Raw genomic sequence first — 20,857 nt, 5'->3', positions numbered from 1 at the left:
TCTCCAAGGGGCACCGAAGTACGCCCTTGTTTCTACTGTTGGTAAGTCCTGCCCTGCCCTGTCGCCTTGGGGTGTTCCTTCTAGGATCTGTTTCTTTTTTCCCTTTCTCACCTCCAGATAATCATATTTTTACTCCTCTCAATTCAAACTCAAAGATGTTTTCTTATACCCTACCTCTGCTTCACACCCTTCCCTGCCAGGTTGCTTCAAAGACTGACTCTCTCTCTCTCTCTCTCTCTCTCTCTCTCTCTCTCTCTCTCTCTCTCTCTCTCTCTCTCTCTCTCTCTCCTCTGTGTGTGTGTGTGGGGGTGGGGGTGTGGGGGGGTGTGCATTCGTGCGTGTGCACGCATGGGATGTGTGTGTACACGCACATGCAGGTGGGAGAGACAGACAAAGACTGGATCTTTGTACTTCAGGCTGGTCTGTGGTTCATTGTGCAGCTCAGGTTGGTCTCAAACTTATGGCAATCCTCCTGCCTTGTCCTGAATACTGTGATTACAGGCATAAGCCACCTTGAATGGCTACTTGCCTTTAATCTGAGAACTATGGGCTAATGGTAGTATCTACTTCATGGGCTATTATAACTGTCAAGTTACAGTGTTTAGAGCTCTGTCTGTCCTGTGATGAACACTGCCTGTTTTCTAGAGACTGCTATCATCAGTATTCATGTGGTGCCCTAGGTATTTAGGAAGTTACCGGAGCTTGGGGAAAACAGAATGAAGGAGAAAGAAGGCTGGGTGGCTTCCTTGCCCTGTGTGCTGTTCTTGTTCTTCCCCTAGGTTCAGAGAAGCCACAGAGTGAGGGAATGTGTTACACTCCTTCTCGGGAGTGGCACTGACCATTGTACTACTGCTGCCCCGCCCACTCACTCGATCGAGGAGAGCTTTTATTTCCTGCAGGGACACCTGCCACATGCTTGCAGCATGTGGCCCAGCCCAGCTCTCCCTGCCCCCCAGCCCCCAGTGTCTTCCCTGGAACCCTCTCCTTCCCCACTCCCGCCAGCTACTAAAAAACGGGGTGTGTCTCTTTGGGCAAAGTCCATGCCAGAAGATGATAGGTATGGTATAAACTGTGAAGATTTTACAACTAAAGACAGAAGCAGGAGTGATAACAAGAGACCTGACAGTTGAGAAAGTATACCCACTCCCGTTTTCTATGGGCAGTTCTGATCTTTTGTTTATATTCCTGAGCTCATCACTTTATCCAACAACATCTAAAAATGAAGTCACTGTGGTAATGACAAGAAAGAGAAACCTCTCGGAGAGGAGACAGGCATTGTAGAGGGATTAGGTGACTAAATAGGGGTTGGATACAAGCACTGGGGCAAGGAGCCAGAGAGAGTGCCCCCTGGGGGGGGACAGAGAACACCTTGAACTGCAGAACAAAGCTTGGCTCACACTTCCTCCAGCCTTCTCCTTTAAGCACAATTCTGCTCCCCTTCCCCCGGGCGGGCAGACCCATCCCACCCCTACCCTGGGTTCCTCCACCTCCCTTGCTGGCCTGGTTGTCCAGAGACCCTTCTAGCCAGAGGGCTGTCCTGTAGAGAGGGAGAAGAGGGCTCTCTTGTAGGCCCTTATGCCTCCTTGCCCTCCCACCATGACTTAAGTCCTAAGCTGAGCGTCAGCAGCAATTTACCGTGTTCACTCCTAGGACCCTCTAGCCTCTTGGCATGCCTCTCCTGGAAGGTCCCGTGGGGGTGGAAGACCTCATCCTCCTGGAGCCCCTGGATGAGGAGTCTCTGATCAAGAACCTCCAACTCCGTTATGAAAACAAAGAGATTTATGTGAGCTTGCCACGGGAGCCAGGCTGTGGGGGTACCCAGGGGGTTCCAGTATTCCTCCTGCCAGGCTCATTTGTCTCACCCTCCTCCTGACCCCAGACGTACATTGGGAATGTGGTGATCTCAATGAACCCCTACCAGCAGCTTCCCATCTATGGCCCAGAGTTTATCGCCAAATACCGGGACTATACTTTCTATGAGCTGAAGCCTCACGTGTGAGTAAAGGGAACCAGAGGAGGGCTGACAAGCGCCCGTGAAGCATCCTCCTCTCCCCTCCCCAGAGGAGGTCCTCCAGCATCCCCCTTCCCCAGAGAATCCTTCCTAGACTCAGTTCTTGTCTGATGTGGACCACACGGGGAGGGTGGATGAACCCAGCGCTAAGGACTGGAAGATGTGGAAGATGCTGCCCTTGGGCTGACCTCACATTGACCGCTGGCCACTTCCTTCCCGCAAGCTATGCTTTGGCCAATGTGGCCTACCAGTCACTGAAGGATCGGGACCGGGACCAGTGTATCCTCATCACAGGCGAGAGTGGAGCTGGCAAGACTGGTGAGGAGGCCTGGGAGAGACCAGGGATGGTGTCTGGAGTCATCTTATCTCCCAAGCCAGGCCTGTCCCTGTCCCTTGTCCCCATTACTTCCTCTCTGGGTTTTCTTCCTTTTTTTCTTTTTTAGGGTTTTTACTTTTTTGTGTCTATATGTATATGCCTGAGTGTGTGTATATATTTGCACCACAGACACGCAGGTGCCTGCAGAAGGCAGAAGAGGCTATCAGATCCTCTGGAACTGGAGTTGCAGGTGGTTTTGAGCCACCCAATGTGGGTGCTGGGAACTGAACCTAGGTCTTCTACAAGAGCATCAAGTAACATGGCATTGTTTGTGCACGCCTTTAGTCCCTGCACTCAGGAGGCAGCAGCAGGTGGATCCCTGAGTTTGAGGCCAGCCTGGTCTACAGAGCAAGTCTCAGGACAGCCAGGGCTATCCAGAGACGACATCTCCAAAAACCAAGTGCACATGCATGTTCTTAACCACTCCAGCCCAGTCCCTCCTGTTTTTCTTACTGTTAGTGATGTGGTGTCAGAGCTAAGTGGGATGGGAGTGAGCGTGCCCTGGCTGGGGACTCTGTGATAGTTAAGGAGGTGGAAGCAGTTGTGTCCTGGTCAAGGACTCTAATAGTTAATGGTGGGAGGGGGAGTGGGCGTGTCCTGACTCACTCAGAGCTTCTCCTGCACAGAGGCAAGTAAGCTAGTGATGTCCTACGTGGCTGCTGTCTGTGGGAAAGGAGAGCAGGTGAACTCTGTGAAGGAGCAGCTGCTTCAGTCAAACCCAGTGCTGGAAGGTGAGCCGCCACTCTCTACTCTCTTCATCCCCAGAGTCCCTTAGCCAAAATCACAGTTTCCCTTCAGCATAAAAGCTACCATTGGTCAGCAGACCGGAAGGAGCTGTCCCCTCAGGACTTTCCTCCTCTGGGCTGCAACTCTTGGGAGCTTCGGCCCCTCACTTTCTCTTTCTTCGCGTCCACAGCATTTGGCAATGCCAAGACCATCCGTAATAACAACTCCTCTCGATTTGTGAGTGAGCACATCTGCCCAGGAGGAGTACAGGGCGGGGCGGGGGGGGAGGGGTGCGGGGGNGGGGGACTGAAAGGAAGGAGGGCAGAACAAAGCCCTCCCACAGGCGTGGGGTGGGGGGGAGAGAAAGACAGCCAAGGCTTTCTCTGGTCTCTCCATGCAGGGAAAGTACATGGACATCGAGTTTGACTTCAAAGGGTCCCCCATGGGCGGTGTCATCACCAACTGTATGTGTTCCCCTCCCATAAGCCTCACCAACACTCTCCACTTCTGTCCCTTTATGCCCATCTGCTTCTGCAGGCAAGAGGATTATTAGGTTTCAAGAGACTCCCCTACTCTTAGGAACTCTGAGGCTCAGGGTGGAATGGGAGGGGTCTGCTGAGAGTCTCCTGGGCTCAGATGGCTGCTTCCTAACTCCCTCCCAGATCTACTTGAGAAGTCCCGAGTGGTGAAGCAACTCAAAGGGGAGAGGAACTTCCATATCTTCTATCAGCTGCTGGCTGGAGCAGACACACAGCTGCTGAGTATGTGATCTTTCTGGGCACCCCCCAACCTGTTCTTATCACCAGAGACCCTCTTCCCCCCTTCTCTCAAGCCGCCTCACCATGTCTACTCCCTGCATTTCCCACCCAGAGTCTTACGGCTCAGGGTTGAGAGCAAGTCCCCTGGTGGCTCTGCTCTCTTCTTTGCTGGTTCAAGGTCAGAGGTCGCCTTCCTTGTGTCCTTGCTGCCCTTGGCCCTAAGCCTGCCTGCTTCCTCTCTCCCCAAGCTAATGTCAGGCCCAGGACATTCATTCCCAGCTACCTTCCTCCTCCTTCACCTTAAGGGGTTCCATTGATAGTTACAGAGAAGCAGGCAGGATAGGTGAGCATTCGAGAACGTCTAAGATCTTCGGTGACAGTGCCTGGCCTTATACGCCTACCTCACCTAGGATCATCCCTGGTTTTCTTCTTTTTTTTTTTTTATTCTTTTGTTTGTTGTTTCCTCTGTGTACCCCTGGATGTCCTGGAACTAGCTCTGCAGACCAGGCTAGCCCTCAAACTCACAGAGATCTGCCTGCCTTTGCTTCTCTAGTGCTGGGATTAAGGGTACATGCCACCACGGCCAGGCAGTATTCCAGTTTTCTTTTCTTAGACAGCTCTATAGAGCTTTCATCCATCCATCCATCCATCCATCCATCCATCCATCCATCCATCCATCCATCTATCCATCCATCCATCCATCTATCCATCCATCCATCCAGCCAGCCAGCCAGCCAGCCAGCCAGCATCTCCTGATCATATATTATATACGTTATGGCTGAGTGACAGCTGAGTACGATCAAAGAGCCCAGTGCTGTAGGGTTGACAGGCGTGTGAGCAGATATGGTTGGGGCCACTAAGCCTGTGCAGACAGCCTTGGGAGTGGGTAGCATGGATCTCCTTGACTGTTCTGGGAAAGAGTTCTTAGCAGCCTGAAAACTGGACTGGCTGGAGGTGGCTCTGGGTGAGCACACTGAGGGTGCGGGGGCACTTGGCTCTCGAAACCCTCCCCTCTAGCTGGGGGGATCAACCTCTAAGGATCTCTCTCTCTCTCTCTCTCTCTCTCTCTCTCTCTCTCTCTCNCTCTCTCTCTCTCTTTCTGAGACAGGGTTTCTCTGTGTAGCTCTGGCTGTCCTGGAACTCACTTTGTAGACCTGGCTGGCCTCAAACTCAGAAATCCGCCTGCCTCTGCCTCCCGAGTGCTGGGATCGAAGGCGTGCGCCACCACGCCCGACAGGAGCTGTCTCTTTGATTCCTTGTTATTCTGTGCTTGCCATGTGCATAACTCCCCCCCCCTCCCTGAAATCTTTGTGCTCTAGCAGACTGCTGCATAGGTCTTACTCGCCCTTTCTTGGCCGTAATGGCCTTAATGCTGTTCACTTTGTCTGACTCACAGGCACCATGCTTTCATTCTGGCTGGGTCCATGCCTGTTAGTTTAAGTTGCGTCTGGGTGAATCTCCCTGGTTTCATTAGACCTAAGCCCTCTGATTTCAGAATCTGCGTGCTAGACAGAGCTACCACAGAAATCATTTGAGGTTCACAACTCAGATTCTCTGATGATTTGCACAAAATATAATTGACCCACCTCTGCTCTATGATCAGTCCAACCTTCCTATCTTAGTAAACGGCTTGGGACATTTCCTTGGTTCATTTATTAAAGTGAAAATAAAAACCCTGCTTGCCGGCCAGGGAACACGTCAATGAGGAGCAATTCTGACACACAAATCATTCCTTTTGGGGGAAGAAAGGAAAAAAAAATCAAAACCTAGCTCTTCTGACGTGGGCGGGGAGACTCTCACTTATCACTATGAGAAAGCCATTTAGCTCCGCAGCCAGCACGGCGAAAACCTTCCGGGCGTGGGGGGGCAGCATTAGGATCAGGGAGCAGACTGCTATGTTTACACAGGGGACGGTGAGGCTGGGGGCACACACGTATGGTTTTTTTCTTTCCTCATCTTCTTGCCGGAGTAGGAGAGATTTGTTCAGTTGTTTTCATTGTTTAGAACCCTGAGGATGGATATAAAAACCAGCAAAACTCTTGTGGAATTCTCTAACAGATATAAACACCGAACCCTAAAAACACTTTAAAAATTCCATTGTAGGAATATGTTATCCCCAACCAAAGAAGGCAAGGGATGACTAAGTGAACTAAGTCATGACTCCGGGCAAGGGTCGTGAGGTGCCAGCCTGGTGCATTCTAGAGAGCAGGAGCTAACATTTCACCCTACCCTCTCTCTGTATGCCCAGAGGCCCTAAAGCTTGAGGAGGACCCGAGTGTATACGGCTACCTGAATGGGGAGGTGTCCAAGGTGAACGGTATGGACGACGCCTCCAACTTCAGGGCTGTGCAGGTGAGTGTCGAGCATGGACAGGCTTGGGCTCTCAGGCCATCCTCTGAGCCCAGGACTTGTGAGTGGAGGCCTTGGGCCACAGCCCCACCAGCTCAGCTTGATTCCTGCTCTCTTCCCAAGCATGCGATGTCAGTGATTGGCTTCTCAGAGGAGGAAATTAGACAAGTGCTGGAGGTGACAGCCCTGGTGCTGAAGCTGGGGAACGTGAAGCTGACAGACGAGTTCCAGGCCAACGGGATTGCAGCCAGTGGCATCTGTGATGGGAAAGGTTGGTGCTACCTTCCCAGAGCCCTCCACGAGTCTCCTACCCTCAGTCCAGTTTGTGAACCACCTCCAACATGACCAGCCTGGCCCACAGCCCGCTCCTGCGGCCTCCTCTAGTGAGACTCACTGATCATTCTACTGAAACACTTCAGACTGAGCTTCTGAAAACAAGCTAGGCTCTGGTCTGAGATGTTCGGAACCTTAGTTGGATCTGCTGGGATATGGGAGCAATCTGACCTGCAGTTTGCCCCACTCCTCCTGGGTCAACTGCAGTGACTTCTCCAGCCACCATGGGTCACTAATCATCTCGGCAGCTTTGACGGTCAACCCCTCCCCCCCACGTTGTCCCTCTAGGTATTCAGGAGATTGGGGAGATAATGGGCTTGAACTCTGCTGAACTAGAGAGAGCTCTGTGCTCAAGAACTATGGAGACAGGCAAAGAGAAGGTAGTCACGGTGCTGAATGTCACACAGGTAAGAGCCCTCCTGAAAGGGCCGACTTTGAGACTGTTCTGCCACAGTAATGAGACTGTGCCCCCCCCCCCCAGGCTCAATATGCTCGGGATGCCCTTGCAAAGAATATTTACAGCCGCCTCTTCGACTGGATAGTGAATCGCATCAACGAGAGCATCAAGGTAAGGAAGTGGACTGGCTTAATCAGAACTTTCCCAAAGCCTGCTTCACCTTCTTGATCTGGCTGCTCTCTGATGTGCCCCGGGAGGATGGTCGTGCAGAGGAAGGCACAGCTCCTTTTAGGAGTCCAAGTCCCTCTGGTCCAGTTATTCACTGGTCCTTCACCTTCTCAGAGAGACTGAGGCTTGGGTTCCTGACTTGGCAACAGCCACCAGCGCCTGTGAGTGTTTGCCTGCTTCACAGCGTTTACCGCAGACCAGAATGTATGAGGCTGCTGTATGATTCAGTCGTTCCACACCTTGGCATATATTCAAGAGAATGTTGCACACAAACATTTGTAGAAATGTTATGCATGATAGACAAAACAAACAAGCAAACAAACAAAAAACAAACAAACAAAGGTGCTGGGGGAACAGGGAGTTCTGGCCACTTGAGCTGAATAGTGATTCCCAGGCCATCCTGGGCTCTGCGAGATCCCGTCTCTACAGACTGATACAAAGCGAGTGAATACATAACTAAATTATTAATAGTCAAAAACGGAAGCAACCCATATTCATCGATTACAACTAGATAAACAAAATGTGATCTATCCATGTAGCTGTGTCATTCAGCCATAAAAAGGAACAGAGGGCTGGTGAGGTGGCTCAGCGGTTAATAAATATTTATTTATGGTTTTACTATGGGGGATACAGACAGGGTGGGTCTCTCTCTTGTGCTAAGCGTGGCTTCACTACTGAGCCACAGTAAGGCTGGTGCCACTCAGCCACTTAGGTGCCGTCTATGGAGAAGGCCGGTGGAAAGGCCCCAGGGTCAGGCGAGACCTTGGCTGCTGTAAATGGTTTTTTCTTCTAAGGTTTGAGATTTTTCCCCTCTCCACACTGGAACTGATCAGATCATATAATAAATGGCATGGGATTTCTTTTACAAAATGTTAAAATGTAAGGAATGGCCAAACCTGTGTGTGGGTCGAGACGACAGCCCATTCACAGACAGGGTCTCCTAAAACCATTGGAAAATACAGACATTTACATATAATTCATAGCTAGCAAATTACACTTATAAAGTAGCAATGAACATAACTGTAAGGGTGGGGCATGAGGAACACAGTGTGTTAAAGGGTCACAGTTTGTATCTTCCCTCTTTTCCTTGACTTGTCCTGCAGTGAGTACAGGGGGAAGAAGGGAGACACCGGAGCTCCCCTCCAGCTTGGTGGAGCATACTATAATTCTGTTTGTTCTCACTCTAACCCCCGCTTACTACCTGGTTCACACAGTGAGCCATTCCTCATGCTTACCCCTCCTCTCCTTCAGGTGGGCACTGGGGAGAAGAGGAAGGTTATGGGGGTCCTGGATATCTACGGCTTTGAGATATTGGAGGTGAGAGAGAACCAGACAATCTCAGTGTCCTGCGTCCCTGTTTAGGGGGACAGGCTCACGGTGGGTGGGGGAGGAGGACCTGAAGTGAGCCACCCTCCTTACACACAGGATAACAGCTTTGAGCAGTTCGTGATCAACTACTGCAATGAGAAGCTACAGCAGGTGTTCATAGAACTGACCTTGAAGGAAGAACAGGAGGAATACAAGAGAGAGGTGAGCGGAGCCCCTGCTCGCCCTGCTAAGGACTTCCAGATGCACGCCTTTCTCCTTGATCACAATTTCCCTCTAATTGTCCCCAGATGGGAACACAAAGACAACATGTCTCCCTCTCACAGCTGAACATGCAGCAGTACTGAGTTACCCCAACACCGCACTTCCTTCCAACCTTCCCTGTCCCCAGCCCTGCACTCCAGGCTAGCCCAGACCGGAGACAGACGGACAGAAGGGTGTTCGTGTCCTGACAAGAGCAAAGTGACAGCTGTGCTTGACCAGTGACAGACACAGACAGACCGAGAAGGGACACTTTCCCTGGGCTTGGCACCCTCCACAACTCCTGTCTCTAACATGTCAGACTCTGTTGTCCCCTCGGCGCTGGGTGATGCCGCTGTCTGTCATTAGAGCAGCAGCACCCAGATTTGCTCGTCAGCGGTACCCTGCGTCCCGCCCGTCCCGTGGCTGTTAGAGAGGCTCTCTGATCAAGCCAGTCCACTTCCAAGTGTGATCGGCCGAGTGTCTCACAAACCTGGGGACGGTCCCCGTGAGCTTAAGAACTGGCCTCTGCAGCCGGACTTCAGGCAACATGGCTGCAAATTAAAAAGTTGTGTCACGGATTTTTTTTTTTTTTCTTTCTTCCTCCATCAACTTGGGAGGGATGAGCTGTAAACTGACGCCAAGACTTTCTGAGAGTGAGGGGCCTTTCTACAGTTCCTTTGTAGGGTAGGCTAAAGGGAGTCTGGGTCTGGTGGGGTCTTTAAAGATGTCCTGGGACTTGTTTCTGTAACTGATGTCTCCCTTGGCCAGGGCATACCGTGGACAAAGGTGGAATACTTTGACAACGGCATCATCTGTAACCTCATTGAACATGTGAGTGTCTGTTCTCTCACCCCGGGACCTCCCTTTCCAGACTGCCTGAGAATCCTCTCCCCCATCCCCAGTTTTCCCTCCCTCCTTCTCTCCCCTTTCAAGAGGGAAAGGAATTTGAGCGGGTTTGGGGGACATCAGTGATACTGTGGACATCATGAAGGACCAGGTCGAGGTTACACTGACTTTGTTCCCTTGACCTAGAGTCAGCGAGGCATCCTGGCCATGCTAGACGAGGAGTGCCTGAGACCCGGGGTGGTCAGCGACTCCACCTTCTTAGCGAAGCTGAACCAGCTCTTCTCTAAGCACAGTCACTACGAGAGTAAAGTCTCCCAGAATGCCCAGCGCCAGTACGACCGCACCATGGGCCTCAGCTGTTTCCGCATCAGTCACTACGCGGGCAAGGTGACATGGTGGGGCTTCGTGGGAACCACGGGCAGTGGCCGGTATGGAAATGAGAACTGAGATACTTCTCAGTGAAACTGGTGGGTCTGAGTGCCGGAAGGTAGCCGTGGGGTCTGAACCCACGTCCGCTCCTCTGCAGGTGACGTACAACGTGACCGGCTTCATCGACAAGAATAATGACCTACTCTTCCGAGACCTATCCCAGACAATGTGGAAGGCCCAGCATCCCCTCCTGAAGTCCTTGTTCCCAGAGGGGAACCCCAAAGAAGCGTCTCTCAAACGACCCCCGACTGCCGGGACCCAGTTTAAGAATTCGGTGGCCATACTCATGAAGAACCTGTATTCTAAGAACCCCAACTACATCAGGTGAAAAGCTGGACACACCGTGAATATCCTCCATGTGGGGCTGGGGGCTGTGCACGGTGGAGCATGTCCGTGTCGGGGAGTCTTTGGAACAGGGTCTTTAGAGGCTCTGTCCTCCGGGAAAACAGGATCAGGTGGGGAGTTGAGCATCCAGTGGCCGACAGAGTGGCGTCAGAGGAGAGTGAGACTGGAAGGCTAGAGGGTCTCCTTTCACTTCTGTTGAGATGTCCACCTCTGGGAGTTGTGGAAAGTAGGCATGTGGATTTCAGAGCTGTTCCCCTGGCAAGGTCCTGAGCCTGTGTCTTCCCAACTTCCTGACCAGGTGCATAAAGCCCAATGACCAGCAGCAGCAAGGCAGGTTCACCTCAGAGATGGTTATGGTCCAGGCTCGATACCTGGGGCTGCTGGAGAATGTTCGGGTGCGCAGGGCTGGCTATGCCTTCCGCCAGGGCTATAAGCCTTTCCTGGAAAGGTACCGATTGCTGAGCCGGAGCACCTGGCCTCGCTGGAATGGGGATGATCGGTGAGTCCCAGCAGGGAGAAGGGACTGAAAAAAACCTGCTGAAGCAGGCAGATGGGTTCTTGGGGGGGAGATGACGTTTCTCTTCAACAGGGCTGCAGAGGGATAAGGGGGGTGTGGAGAGGACTCTGTCCTGACACACCCCTCTACAGTGCTCCCCATCTGCCCCTATAGGGAAGGTGTGGAGAAGGTCCTCGGGTCTCTGACTTTGTCATCAGAGGAGCTGGCCTATGGGAAGACAAAGATCTTCATCAGAAGCCCCAAGACCGTGAGTCAGGACATGTGCTGCTGCATCTGGTGGGAGTGGGATGTGGAGCTGCGGTAAGCTCACCTGAGAAAGAGGAAGACAGCATCCAGTACAGGACTGGATGGTGACCGAGGAAGGGCGCCACCCTGGGAACTGAGTGCTGGACTTGTCTGCCCTAAGCTAGGGGCTCACTGTAGGCCTGCTAGAGTAGACACTGACCATGGAAGGTGACTGCGGAAGGTGTTAGCTGGGAAGCCTGTAGTGGGGTGCATTCAGTGTAGTGCAAGAGAGAACAAGCCCCTCTCTCCCCACCCCCCAGCTTTTCTACCTGGAAGAACAAAGGCGCCTGAGGCTTCAGCAGCTGGCCACCCTCATACAGAAGGTCTACCGTGGCTGGCGCTGCCGGACCCACTACCAGCAGATGCGGAAGAGCCAGATCCTCATCTCGGCTTGGTTCCGGGGCAACAAGGTGCTCCTACTTCCTAAGCGCCAGGTCAGCCACCTCTCCTGTTGCTGGGCTCACGTGTGGCTTTCCCTAACCATGCCGGCATGTGCTCCCCACAGCAAAAGAAACACTACGGGAAGATACGGTCGTCAGTGCTGCTGATCCAGGCTTTCGTGAGGGGCTGGAAGGTAAGGGAGGGCAGCGGGGTCCCTGCCCACACAAGGCTTCGGCCGCCTGAGTTATCCCCCATGCCATGAGAAAGGCCTCCCGGGGCCACTCTGTGATACTGGGACCGTCGCCCCCTGCTCTGGCTAGGGGTGCGCATCCAGGAGACCAGCCTGTAGGTCTGGGGGTGCTTCTGCCCTTAGCTGTGGGTGGCTTCATATCATTTCCCAGTTATAATCTCAGCTCTTTGTTATTTGTTTGTTTGTTTGTTTATTTTTCTGACTCTGTACTTTGGTTGAAAACAAAATAGCAGAACCTCTCCTAGACTGTCTTCACGCTGACTTCTTCCTCACACGTCCCCGCTAGGCCCGCAAGAACTATCGAAAATACTTCCGGTCAGGCGCTGCCCTCACCTTGGCAAATTTTATCTACCAGAGCATAGTAAGTGGGGTTAAGGTGGGAGTGGGGCAGAGGAATTGGGGCCGTCTTGGGGGAGGATGGGGAGTGGTTGGGAGCCTTCCCTTGGTGCTTCTTCACTCCATGGGAGCAAACTCCAATGTCTGTGGCTGGAGTCACATCAGACTTAGCTCAGGTAGATGCTGTGCATCCTGCGCTGAGGAATACACCTGAGCCGTAGTCACAGACTTGGCGAGAGACCGCCGGCCGGGGCTAGCCTTCTTCCAAAGTGGACGGAGGACAGGCAAGATTGTGTCTCTGGAAGGAACTGACAGAAGGAGGCCTCCAGCTGTGGGTGGCTTCCTGCAGGATGTCTGCCAGTTAGTGGCAGCGCTTCTGAGAGGATATTGGGAAAGCCACAGAGAGACAGGACCCCAGTGAAGCATTGAGAAAGGCCAGACAGGAGGGGACATGGGGGCATTAGCCCTAGCCTGAGAGCTGCAGGAAGGGGGTACCTGACCTCAGGTGACTGGATCTGTTAGTTCTTAGGACCCTCACCAGGAATGCTCAGTTGAGCATGACGTGCCTTCATTTAGAACTCCTGTGTGTCATCCTAAAGCCTGGACTGTGTGGCTAGGGACAAGTGGGGGCTCTGAAGCTGAGGCCTTGTGGTACCCTCTGCCTCTGCTTTCCCCTTCTCCCTGGCCCCATGCTACCCTGGCCTGTTGGGCTGGCTCCACCGTGTCCTGTCCCTCCCTACAGTACGTGCGGTCTCACTAGACACCTGAGGCCTGCTATCTGGTTTTGCTCTTATCTCCCTTCTTTCAACATTCCTTTCACCTGCTGAACATCAACCCAGAAGCTGTGTGGTTCAATAAATCACACTCCAAGAATCCCGGTCACGGACTCTGTCAGGGCTTCTGACCCTTTGCTATGGGCTAGCCTGGTGGTGCCTCTTCTGGACACTGACAATATGCCATGCTCTTCCTATGCTTACCTCTAAGGTGTCTAACAACGCTGGTCCATGGGCTCTCCACTTTCCCCCAGTTAGGTTAAAAAAACTAAGACTCAGGCCAGGTGTGGTGAGGCACGCTGTGGACAGCCCATGGCTCTAGGCAGGCTTAGACACTGAAGATCTAGGAAAAATAAGCACCCAGCCACTCCTCACTGGCTGGAAGGATAGTGTGGAAGATACTGGGGCATCTGGGGAGGCTTCAGGCTATGGCTCACAGGTTGGACAGAATCCCTGTGGTCAGAGCTGAGCTATCAGATCAGCAAGGAGCAGGTGGAGTGCCATTAACCTTGAGAGTGCAAAGAAGAGAAGGGGACTGTGGCAAGGAACCTTGCTGGCTGGAGTGGTGGGAGGCTCGGGGCTTCTGGCACATGACCCTGGGCTCCAAGTGGAGGGCTCTGAATGACTTTGAGGGTATCAGGCACCACTGATTTGTCTATCCAATAACCAACACACACTCACACTCACACACACACACACACACACACACACACACGCGCGTGCGCGCGCGCAACTGTAGGTCACTGTAACCTGAGAGAAGAGAAAGCCAGGTGACAATATATAGAGACTAGCTTTGGGTTGGGAGTGCCCACCTCACTCCCTACAGTCAGCTCTCCTATCCCACTGCTTCCTAACTCAGGGTTAGGGTTCCCATCCCCTGATCACTGGTGCACACCCACAGAGACCCAGGAGGCAACAGCCCCCTTAGCTCTGCTCGCCCTTCTCACCAGGGCGCTGTCCTCTTGAGCTGCAGGGCCCCAGGCCTGCCTGAGGGCAGATCTTCTCAGGTTCCCATTCCTAACGCTCTGCTTTCAACCCAGACACAGAAATTCCTCTTGAATCTGAAGAAGAATTTGCCATCCACCAAAGTGTTGGACAACACATGGCCAGCCGCCCCTTACAGGTGCTTCAACACAGCCAATCAGGAGCTGCAGCGCCTCTTCTACCAGTGGAAGGTGGAGTTTCCGAGGCCCCTCCCTTTCCTCTCGTGCCCCACCCCCTTTATTTTTCCTCCTGATACACTTTTTTCGTTACTGTGGTAAAATATACATAAATTACGTTCTGTTTCTAAGTGTCAGAACGTTGGCAACAAGCGTATCCAGGTTGGTGCAAGGTCACTCTACCACCTAGACCTCTGCTCTTTGCTCCTTGGTCCTGACCTCCTCCATCACCTATAGTCTACTTTCTGTTTCAATGACGCTCACCACTGTGGGAAACTCCTGCAAGTGGGAACCACACAACATTTGTGACTAAGTTCACATCACACCATAATGCCATCCGTTCTTCATTCAGGCTAAGCCTGGTCCTGCGCACTGACCACGTGCTCTCACGGGCGCTTGTATTCACTGATGTCTACTCACCTCGATACCTCTCTTCCCTCTGTGTCCCACACTAGTCCTCCAGGCCCCTTCCTGTGTCCTTGTCATTGCCCTTCCAGCTCTCCCCTCCCCTCCTGTCCTCCTGCCTCTTTTCCTCGCTTTCTCCCTGGAGAGTAAGATCACCTCCACGATCTGAGATTTCTCCTCCTCACAGTGCAAGAAGTTCCGAGATCAGCTGTCCCCGAAGCAGGTGCAGACACTGCGGGAAAAGCTCTGTGCCAGTGAACTGTTTAAGGGCAAGAAGGCTTCCTACCCCCAGAGGTGAGGGCCTCCAAATGCTGTAGCCATTTTTGTCACGTGGCGCCTCTTAAGCTTGAACTCACAGCAGAGTTGCCTGGGAGGACTGGAGATACTGAGCTGTACCCTCCAAGAAGGCGCTGACCCAGCGCGCATGCGTGCTCGCGTGCGCGTCACACTATAGTTCTCCTCTGTTGGTGTTGATCCTGGGCCACGTCTCTGGATCTCTAAAATAAGATGTGGTACAAGAGCAGGGCCCTCAGGAAGGCTTTGTTCACACGGTGCACCTCTCACGTGTCCTCAGTGTGCCTATCCCGTTCCGTGGTGATTACATCGGGCTGCAAGGGAACCCCAAGCTGCAGAGACTGAAGGGCAGGGAGGAGGGGCCTGTCTTGGTGGCGGACACCGTGAAGAAGGTCAACCGTGGCAATGGCAAGGTGAAGAGCTACTGCAGCCCACAGAGGCCCACCTGCATAGGCTTTGCCCAGTGGTTGGACTGGGTGCCAATGCCTGTCCTCACTCTCCCATCTTCTCTCTAGACATCGGCACGGATTCTTCTCCTGACCAAGGGGCACGTGATTCTCACAGATGCCAAGAAGTCCCAGGCCCAAATTGTCATAGGACTGGAGGATGTGACTGGGGTGTCAGTCACCAGCCTCCAGGATGGGCTCTTTAGCTTGCATCTGAGTGAGGTATGTGAGCCGCCTAGGTGGGGTCGGGTCTCTGGAGTGGTGGTCCTGGGGCTGAGGTGGGTTGGATATGGTAGAACTAAATTTCTCACTATGGGTTTTTGACATCCCTCAGGCTGCTGGGGAGCATTAACCTCTATTAATCCCCCCCCCCCTTTTCCTAAGATGTCATCGTCAGTCTCCAAGGGGGACATCCTGCTAGTGAGCGACCATGTGGTTGAACTGCTGACAAAAATGTACCAAGCAGTGTTGGATGCTACACAGAGGCAGCTTTCTGTCACTGTGACTGAGAAGTAAGGCCATGGGCTGGAGATGAGGGACAGCTAGGGACAGACGACCAGAATACTGGTCATTGTGACCGGGAAATGTGTGCACTCAGAAAGCGAGGCAGACAGAGCCAGGGCAGGGCCTGTGGGTTTGACTCGGTGTTATCTGGGTCTCCCCTCCCCTGCCCCCCCCCCCGCCACGGCTAGACTCCATGCACCAAGTTCTCTCAGGTCTTGAGTCATCAGATGGGTGGGGGTATAGTGTGTGTGTGCTCCAGGGAGAGGAGTCAGGAGTCAGGCACCGAGGACGGAGGTACTAGCTTGGGTTTCTCTGTCTCTTCTCCCTCCAGGTTCTCAGTAAGGTTCAAGGAGGGCAGTGTGGCTGTCAAGGTTATCCAGGGCCCCGAGGGGGGTGGGAACAAAAAGCTGATTTGCAAGAAGAAGGGGAGTAATGCCATGGAGGTGACTGTGCGCTGAGGAGGTTGCAGTTTCTTCCTCTGGAGCAGAGCTTCATGTCTAGCTCTTCTGACTGTGAGGTGGGACTTAGAGATGAAGAACCCTTGAAGACGGCCCCTCTGTTCCCTGGACCTTTCTAGAATCCTTACCCAAATGCATCAATCCTCCCAGTTTCAGCCCGTCTGCCCATTAATAAATCGAGTGGTTCAAAACGGTCTGGGCAGTGCTGCCACACCCTCCCGCCCCCATTTCCTTCTTTTCTTGCTCAGATACATACGCGTATTTATTTCCTCCACTCCTTGACTTTTACAGAGTTGTGCTCGGACCCTCCACCCCCATTGCCCATGCCATGCATCCCTTATGCCCAGGAGCGAGATAGTACAGACAATAAGGAAAAGAAGGAGAATCGTCTCTGGCCTCCTTGACCGGCTGAGCTCAGGCTGAATTTAGAGACACTGGGGTGGGGGTGCAGAAGTCTGGGATAGGGCTCAGGTCGCAGGTGGCCAACAAGCTGATTCATTAAATGTGTCCCTGGAGGGAACACCCGAGGACGCCTTTCTTGGAGACTAGGCTTCTAAGAGATAAAGCCTGAAACGAAGCCTGGGGCAAGCTGAGGCAAGCTGGGGCAAGCTGGGGCAAGCTGGGGTATGCAGGGACAGTGCTCCCAGGATCTCCATCAGCCTCTGCCCCAGAGATGGGCTACAGCACTCCCAGTAAACCTCTTCCTCTCCCTGCCTCTGGAGACTAGGCAGCCCCACAGCTGGGACCCTGACAGGGGCAGACCCCCTGATTCAGATGTGTGCATCTCTAGGACCGACTCCACCCCTCTTGTCTTCTGTTATTTCCTCCGCGTCGTTATCACTCATGGACCATGTCACGCCGCCTCACCGTCCCTGCTTGTGTGGGCTTTTGACAGTGTTAGTATGTAATACTTTGTAGAAAGCTATTGCTTTATATCTTTTCCCACTGTCCCTTTTTTCTCTTTCCTCATAGTCTGTCCTGTCTCACCACACTGTTCTGTCTTCGGGGAACACGCCGCACACAGCAGTAAAATGTAGATCTGTACCCAGGGAGAGGCAGGAAGGGCTGCTGTTGTTCCTGCCTCTGGAAGTTTCCTCTTCTCCTCCTCCCACCCTCCCTGCCTCCTCCACTAAGCTCTGAGCTCAATGAGTTCTGAGGCTGGGGTCCCTTGCAGCCTCCATCTGTAGTCAGCTCACGGGCCCAAGTAATCATGCTGGCAGGGAGACCTGATTAACTATCCTTCCTGCCTGCAGATTAATCTCTCTCTAGCCCCAAGCCCAAGCCCCGGGCTTGGTGTACCCTGCTCTGGGCTGCAAAGGGCCCTGTGCTAGAGCCTGTCCTGAAGGGGCTGGATCTGGAGGAGGGGTAGCTCAGGCTCTGTCTAGCCTCCCACTCCCCAGATGACAACTCCAACCTTGACTTCTCAGAACCAGAAGATCTTGTCTGGCGGGGAGCGGGTGGTGACCCGCGCCCGATCGCCCCCGCTCTCCGCCTCGGCTCCGGCTCCCAGGGCCCAAATTGTCGTCACTCTCCCAGTGAAGTGTCTGGTCATTTTCAGAAGCAATTTCAGGAGAAAATGCAGCTGCTGCTCCCCGTCCTGCTTTTCTTTTCCCAGAGCTGCCAGCTTCCTGGGTGGGGGCAGGGATGGGGAGGGCTGAGTAGGTTCTGAGCCTCCATTCTTCCTCCCCATGACAGTGGGGAGGGCTCAGCACCCTGTCCTGCCTCCCCTGCCTCCTCTCTGCTTTCTTCTGGAGCCTGGGGTCCATTCTCCCTATGGGAAGGGCTGGAGTTGACTTCTTCCCGCTGAGGGGATCAGGAATCTGCAACCGGCCCCACCCCAGTCTTCTACCTCGGCACATCCAGCCCTTTCAGTGTAGGTTGCTTCAGCCTCAGCAGGCCAAGCATCCTGGACCNCCCTTNCNCCCCCCCCCCCNCCCCCAGGAGCCATCCTATGGCCTTGCAGCTCCCACATAGTCTAGGCTCAGTTTCCGTTTCCTGCCCTCGGGGGCCTCTTCCTAGGTCTTGATGGAGGTACTGGTTGGTCCTTCTCTGTCACGCGTGGCTCAGATACCAAGGGAGTCCACAGCAGAGCCCATGATGGACAGGCACAGGATGATCATCTTGTGCACATGAGCCCTAGAGAGTGGCTGTCTAACCTGTCCCAGCTCTGGACAAGTGGACATACCTACAGTGTGGCCAGGGATGGGGGTGTCTGCCGTTACTGACCCCGACTTTATGTGCTGTCTTCTCTATGGTGACAGCATCTGAGATATGCCTCGAGTAGAGAAATGTTCAGAGAAAAAGAACTCCTGGGTGCTTTATGGCTGCAATAGGCACTTTACATGTCGTTTGCATATGATTTGTGTGTGTGTGGGGGAACCCTGAAGCTGCCTGCTCCAGCTCTCTCCAGCCTTCCTCCTCCTCCACTGCTAGCTTGGGTGGCATCCACTCTTTCAAGTCTTCACTAATCCCAGAGATCAAGGGGTGATCAGCTCCCCCCAGCCTCGACTCCTGCCATCCTCCGTGAGCTCCGGCATCATCAAAGAACATTATTCATGGAGGACCTTTGCTGAAGTCCCCGCTTCCCTGGTGTCAGGGCTCTGGGATAGGGCCGGCTGTGTTGGGGAGGTGGGGCTGACAGAGCTGGGGCCACCAGGCTTTTGGTCCTCAGCTTTTGGACTCACATCTGCTCTTACATAGCCAACGCCTTTGGCCTTCCCAGCTTGATCTTCTGTGCCCAGGTTGGTGAGGACAGAAGTGGGGAAGAGGGAGCAATCTAGGGTTGGGTTAGAAACAGTTCTCCTAGGAACATGCCACGCAATTTGAATGTAAACAGCCCCCACTTCTATTCTCCTCAGCAAATATCCACAACTCTGGGTGCTGGCCCCTGTTCTTTGCCCACACTGTCCTGCAATTAACTGGGTAATGAGAAACTTTTAATGAGGCTCCATTAGCCTCTCATATCATAAAGAGACCTTGATACCCAGCTGCTGCCCACATTCTGGGGTGAACATGGGGCCCTGTGTAGCCAGCGTGACTTTATCACTATGACCCAAGTCCCAGGGTGTGTAGAGTGGAGAAAGGACTGCAGGACCCAATAAGCAATTCAGATGTTCATGTTTGGGGTGGAAATTTAAAAAAACAAAAAAACAAAACAAAAAATAAAACAAAATCTAAAAGCCTTGGCTCTAGCTTCCAAGTTCATACATTTTTATTGAGCATCTATGATACGCCAAACACTGTGGGGTGAGGGGTTCAGTAGCTGACAAAGTTCTTGTCCCTGCGGTGCTCAGCCACTTGGTGCACTTGACAGAGACAATGAGTAAAGTATCAGTAGGAGAATATGGAGTGGTAGCAATTTTAAATGGGGTGATTGGAGGAGGAGCTTACAGTAAATGGGCACACACTGCACTCTCCTTGTCCCAGTGTAAAAGGGTCTCCAAACCTCTGAGACTCAGGAAGATGGCCCTCTGTGCCCTCTGGAAGAGCAGATACACTGCTCCCTCAAAGGTCAACATACCATGGAGTCAGAGCAGTGACAGATTTAGAGTAAGGAGAGCCCAGGTCGTGGCTCTTCACTAGCTAGTAGCTCTGTATACTGGAGTGTGTCACCAAACCTCCCAGCCTCAGTTTCCTAATCAGAGAAATGGGTATATTTTTATTTCTATTGTGGAGGTGAGGAGAATCAAAGCTTGCTGTGTATCTAAGCTCCTGATGAGTACCTAAGCCCTGGGGCCAGCTCCCAGCTGCTGCTGTGCAAGTGCGCGATTGGCCATCTCCAAGTTCCAATTCTGATGCTGGCTCTTTCTCCTTCCCTCGGTCTCTCTCCTGGGCTAAAAAACCTGCTGAAAAGCCCCTTCATCTGTGTGGAATGTAAAGGAGGGCTGGAAGGGTCAGAAAAGATGCCTGAGCTTTGAGGGGAAAAGGAAGCAATCAAGAGACGAGGTTACAAAGCAGAGCAAGGTGAGCGGTGGGCAGGAAGGGAAGGGTTGGTTCCTTCTCTCAGACGGAACTCCAGCACGAGGCAGCTAAGTCAGGAAGGAGAGGGGTGGGGGTGGCAGGGCGGACCACAGCACTGGTGGGATGGGGGGGGGGAGAGGTAGGGAGGTCTCAGTACAGAAGACTGCATCTCCCTCGGGGTGAGGAACAGGAGACAGAAGAGCTTCCACTTGGAGAAGAGCAGAGGGAGCCAGCTTCACCCCCAGTCTTCAGGTCTTGGTGGTGGCAAGGATGGAGACACTTGTCTGAGCTGTTCCAGGCTGGTGGTCAACCCTGGAGGTTTAAAGGGAGAGGGGCTGATGAGTTATTGGAAAAGGGGTTCAGGAGACACACCTATTGAGCTGGACCTGGCATGTGACTTTCTGAGAAATCACACATTACAGCATTCCTTAGAGTGCCTGCCTTGGCTACCTCTGGGAAGTGGGCTGCTGGACAACCTCAGCTCACTGCTGGGCCTGGTGTGTGTGTGTGTGTGTGTGTGTGTGTGTGTGTGTGTGTGTACATGCGCGCGTGTCTGGGTATGTGACTGCAGCCTGCATTTTCTCCCCTACCAGCCTTCCTCCTCCCCTCCAGCCACCCTGGGATTGGTGACTCTCAGCCCCTCCCCTCGACTCCCCCAAACCCTCCCAGAACCTTTATCAGGGAGCTGGGACTGGTTCCTGCCACCTTCCAGAGCCCCTGC

At 53.2% G+C, this 20,857-nt stretch overlaps 1 protein-coding gene across 1 annotated transcript; it reads left to right on the top strand.

The window, feature by feature from the left end:
* The first annotated feature begins 1,584 nt into the window (after positions 1 to 1,584).
* Myo1a (myosin IA) lies at positions 1,585 to 16,326 on the top strand. Its single transcript, XM_021205005.1, has 27 exons — positions 1,585 to 1,783; positions 1,880 to 1,995; positions 2,235 to 2,329; positions 3,014 to 3,118; positions 3,304 to 3,350; positions 3,514 to 3,577; positions 3,776 to 3,874; positions 6,120 to 6,223; positions 6,344 to 6,491; positions 6,842 to 6,960; positions 7,035 to 7,121; positions 8,430 to 8,495; positions 8,604 to 8,708; positions 9,516 to 9,578; positions 9,780 to 9,980; positions 10,120 to 10,346; positions 10,666 to 10,866; positions 11,038 to 11,131; positions 11,430 to 11,579; positions 11,675 to 11,743; positions 12,087 to 12,161; positions 13,950 to 14,084; positions 14,662 to 14,768; positions 15,049 to 15,181; positions 15,284 to 15,436; positions 15,599 to 15,726; positions 16,050 to 16,326. The coding sequence occupies exons 1-27, from the start codon at positions 1,670 to 1,672 to the stop codon at positions 16,174 to 16,176; spliced, it is 3,132 nt and encodes a 1,043-aa protein (XP_021060664.1). The 5' UTR covers positions 1,585 to 1,669; the 3' UTR covers positions 16,177 to 16,326.
* The last annotated feature ends 4,531 nt before the right edge of the window (positions 16,327 to 20,857 follow it).

The sequence above is a fragment of the Mus pahari genome, chromosome 9, assembly GCF_900095145.1.
Source record: "Mus pahari chromosome 9, PAHARI_EIJ_v1.1, whole genome shotgun sequence".
NCBI lineage: Eukaryota > Metazoa > Chordata > Mammalia > Rodentia > Muridae > Mus > Mus pahari.
Note: the sequence above shows the minus strand (reverse complement) of the source record. Positions and strands in the feature narration are given on the sequence as shown.

Excerpts from the sequence above, each read along its gene's own strand:
- Myo1a (XM_021205005.1), top strand. The coding sequence starts at position 1,670 with ATGCCTCTCCTGGAAGGTCCCGTGGGGGTGGAAGACCTCATCCTCCTG. Across the intron at positions 10,347-10,665 it reads AAGAACCCCAACTACATCAG|GTGCATAAAGCCCAATGACC; the intron begins GTGAAAAGCTGG and ends CTTCCTGACCAG. Across the intron at positions 15,727-16,049 it reads TCTGTCACTGTGACTGAGAA|GTTCTCAGTAAGGTTCAAGG; the intron begins GTAAGGCCATGG and ends TTCTCCCTCCAG.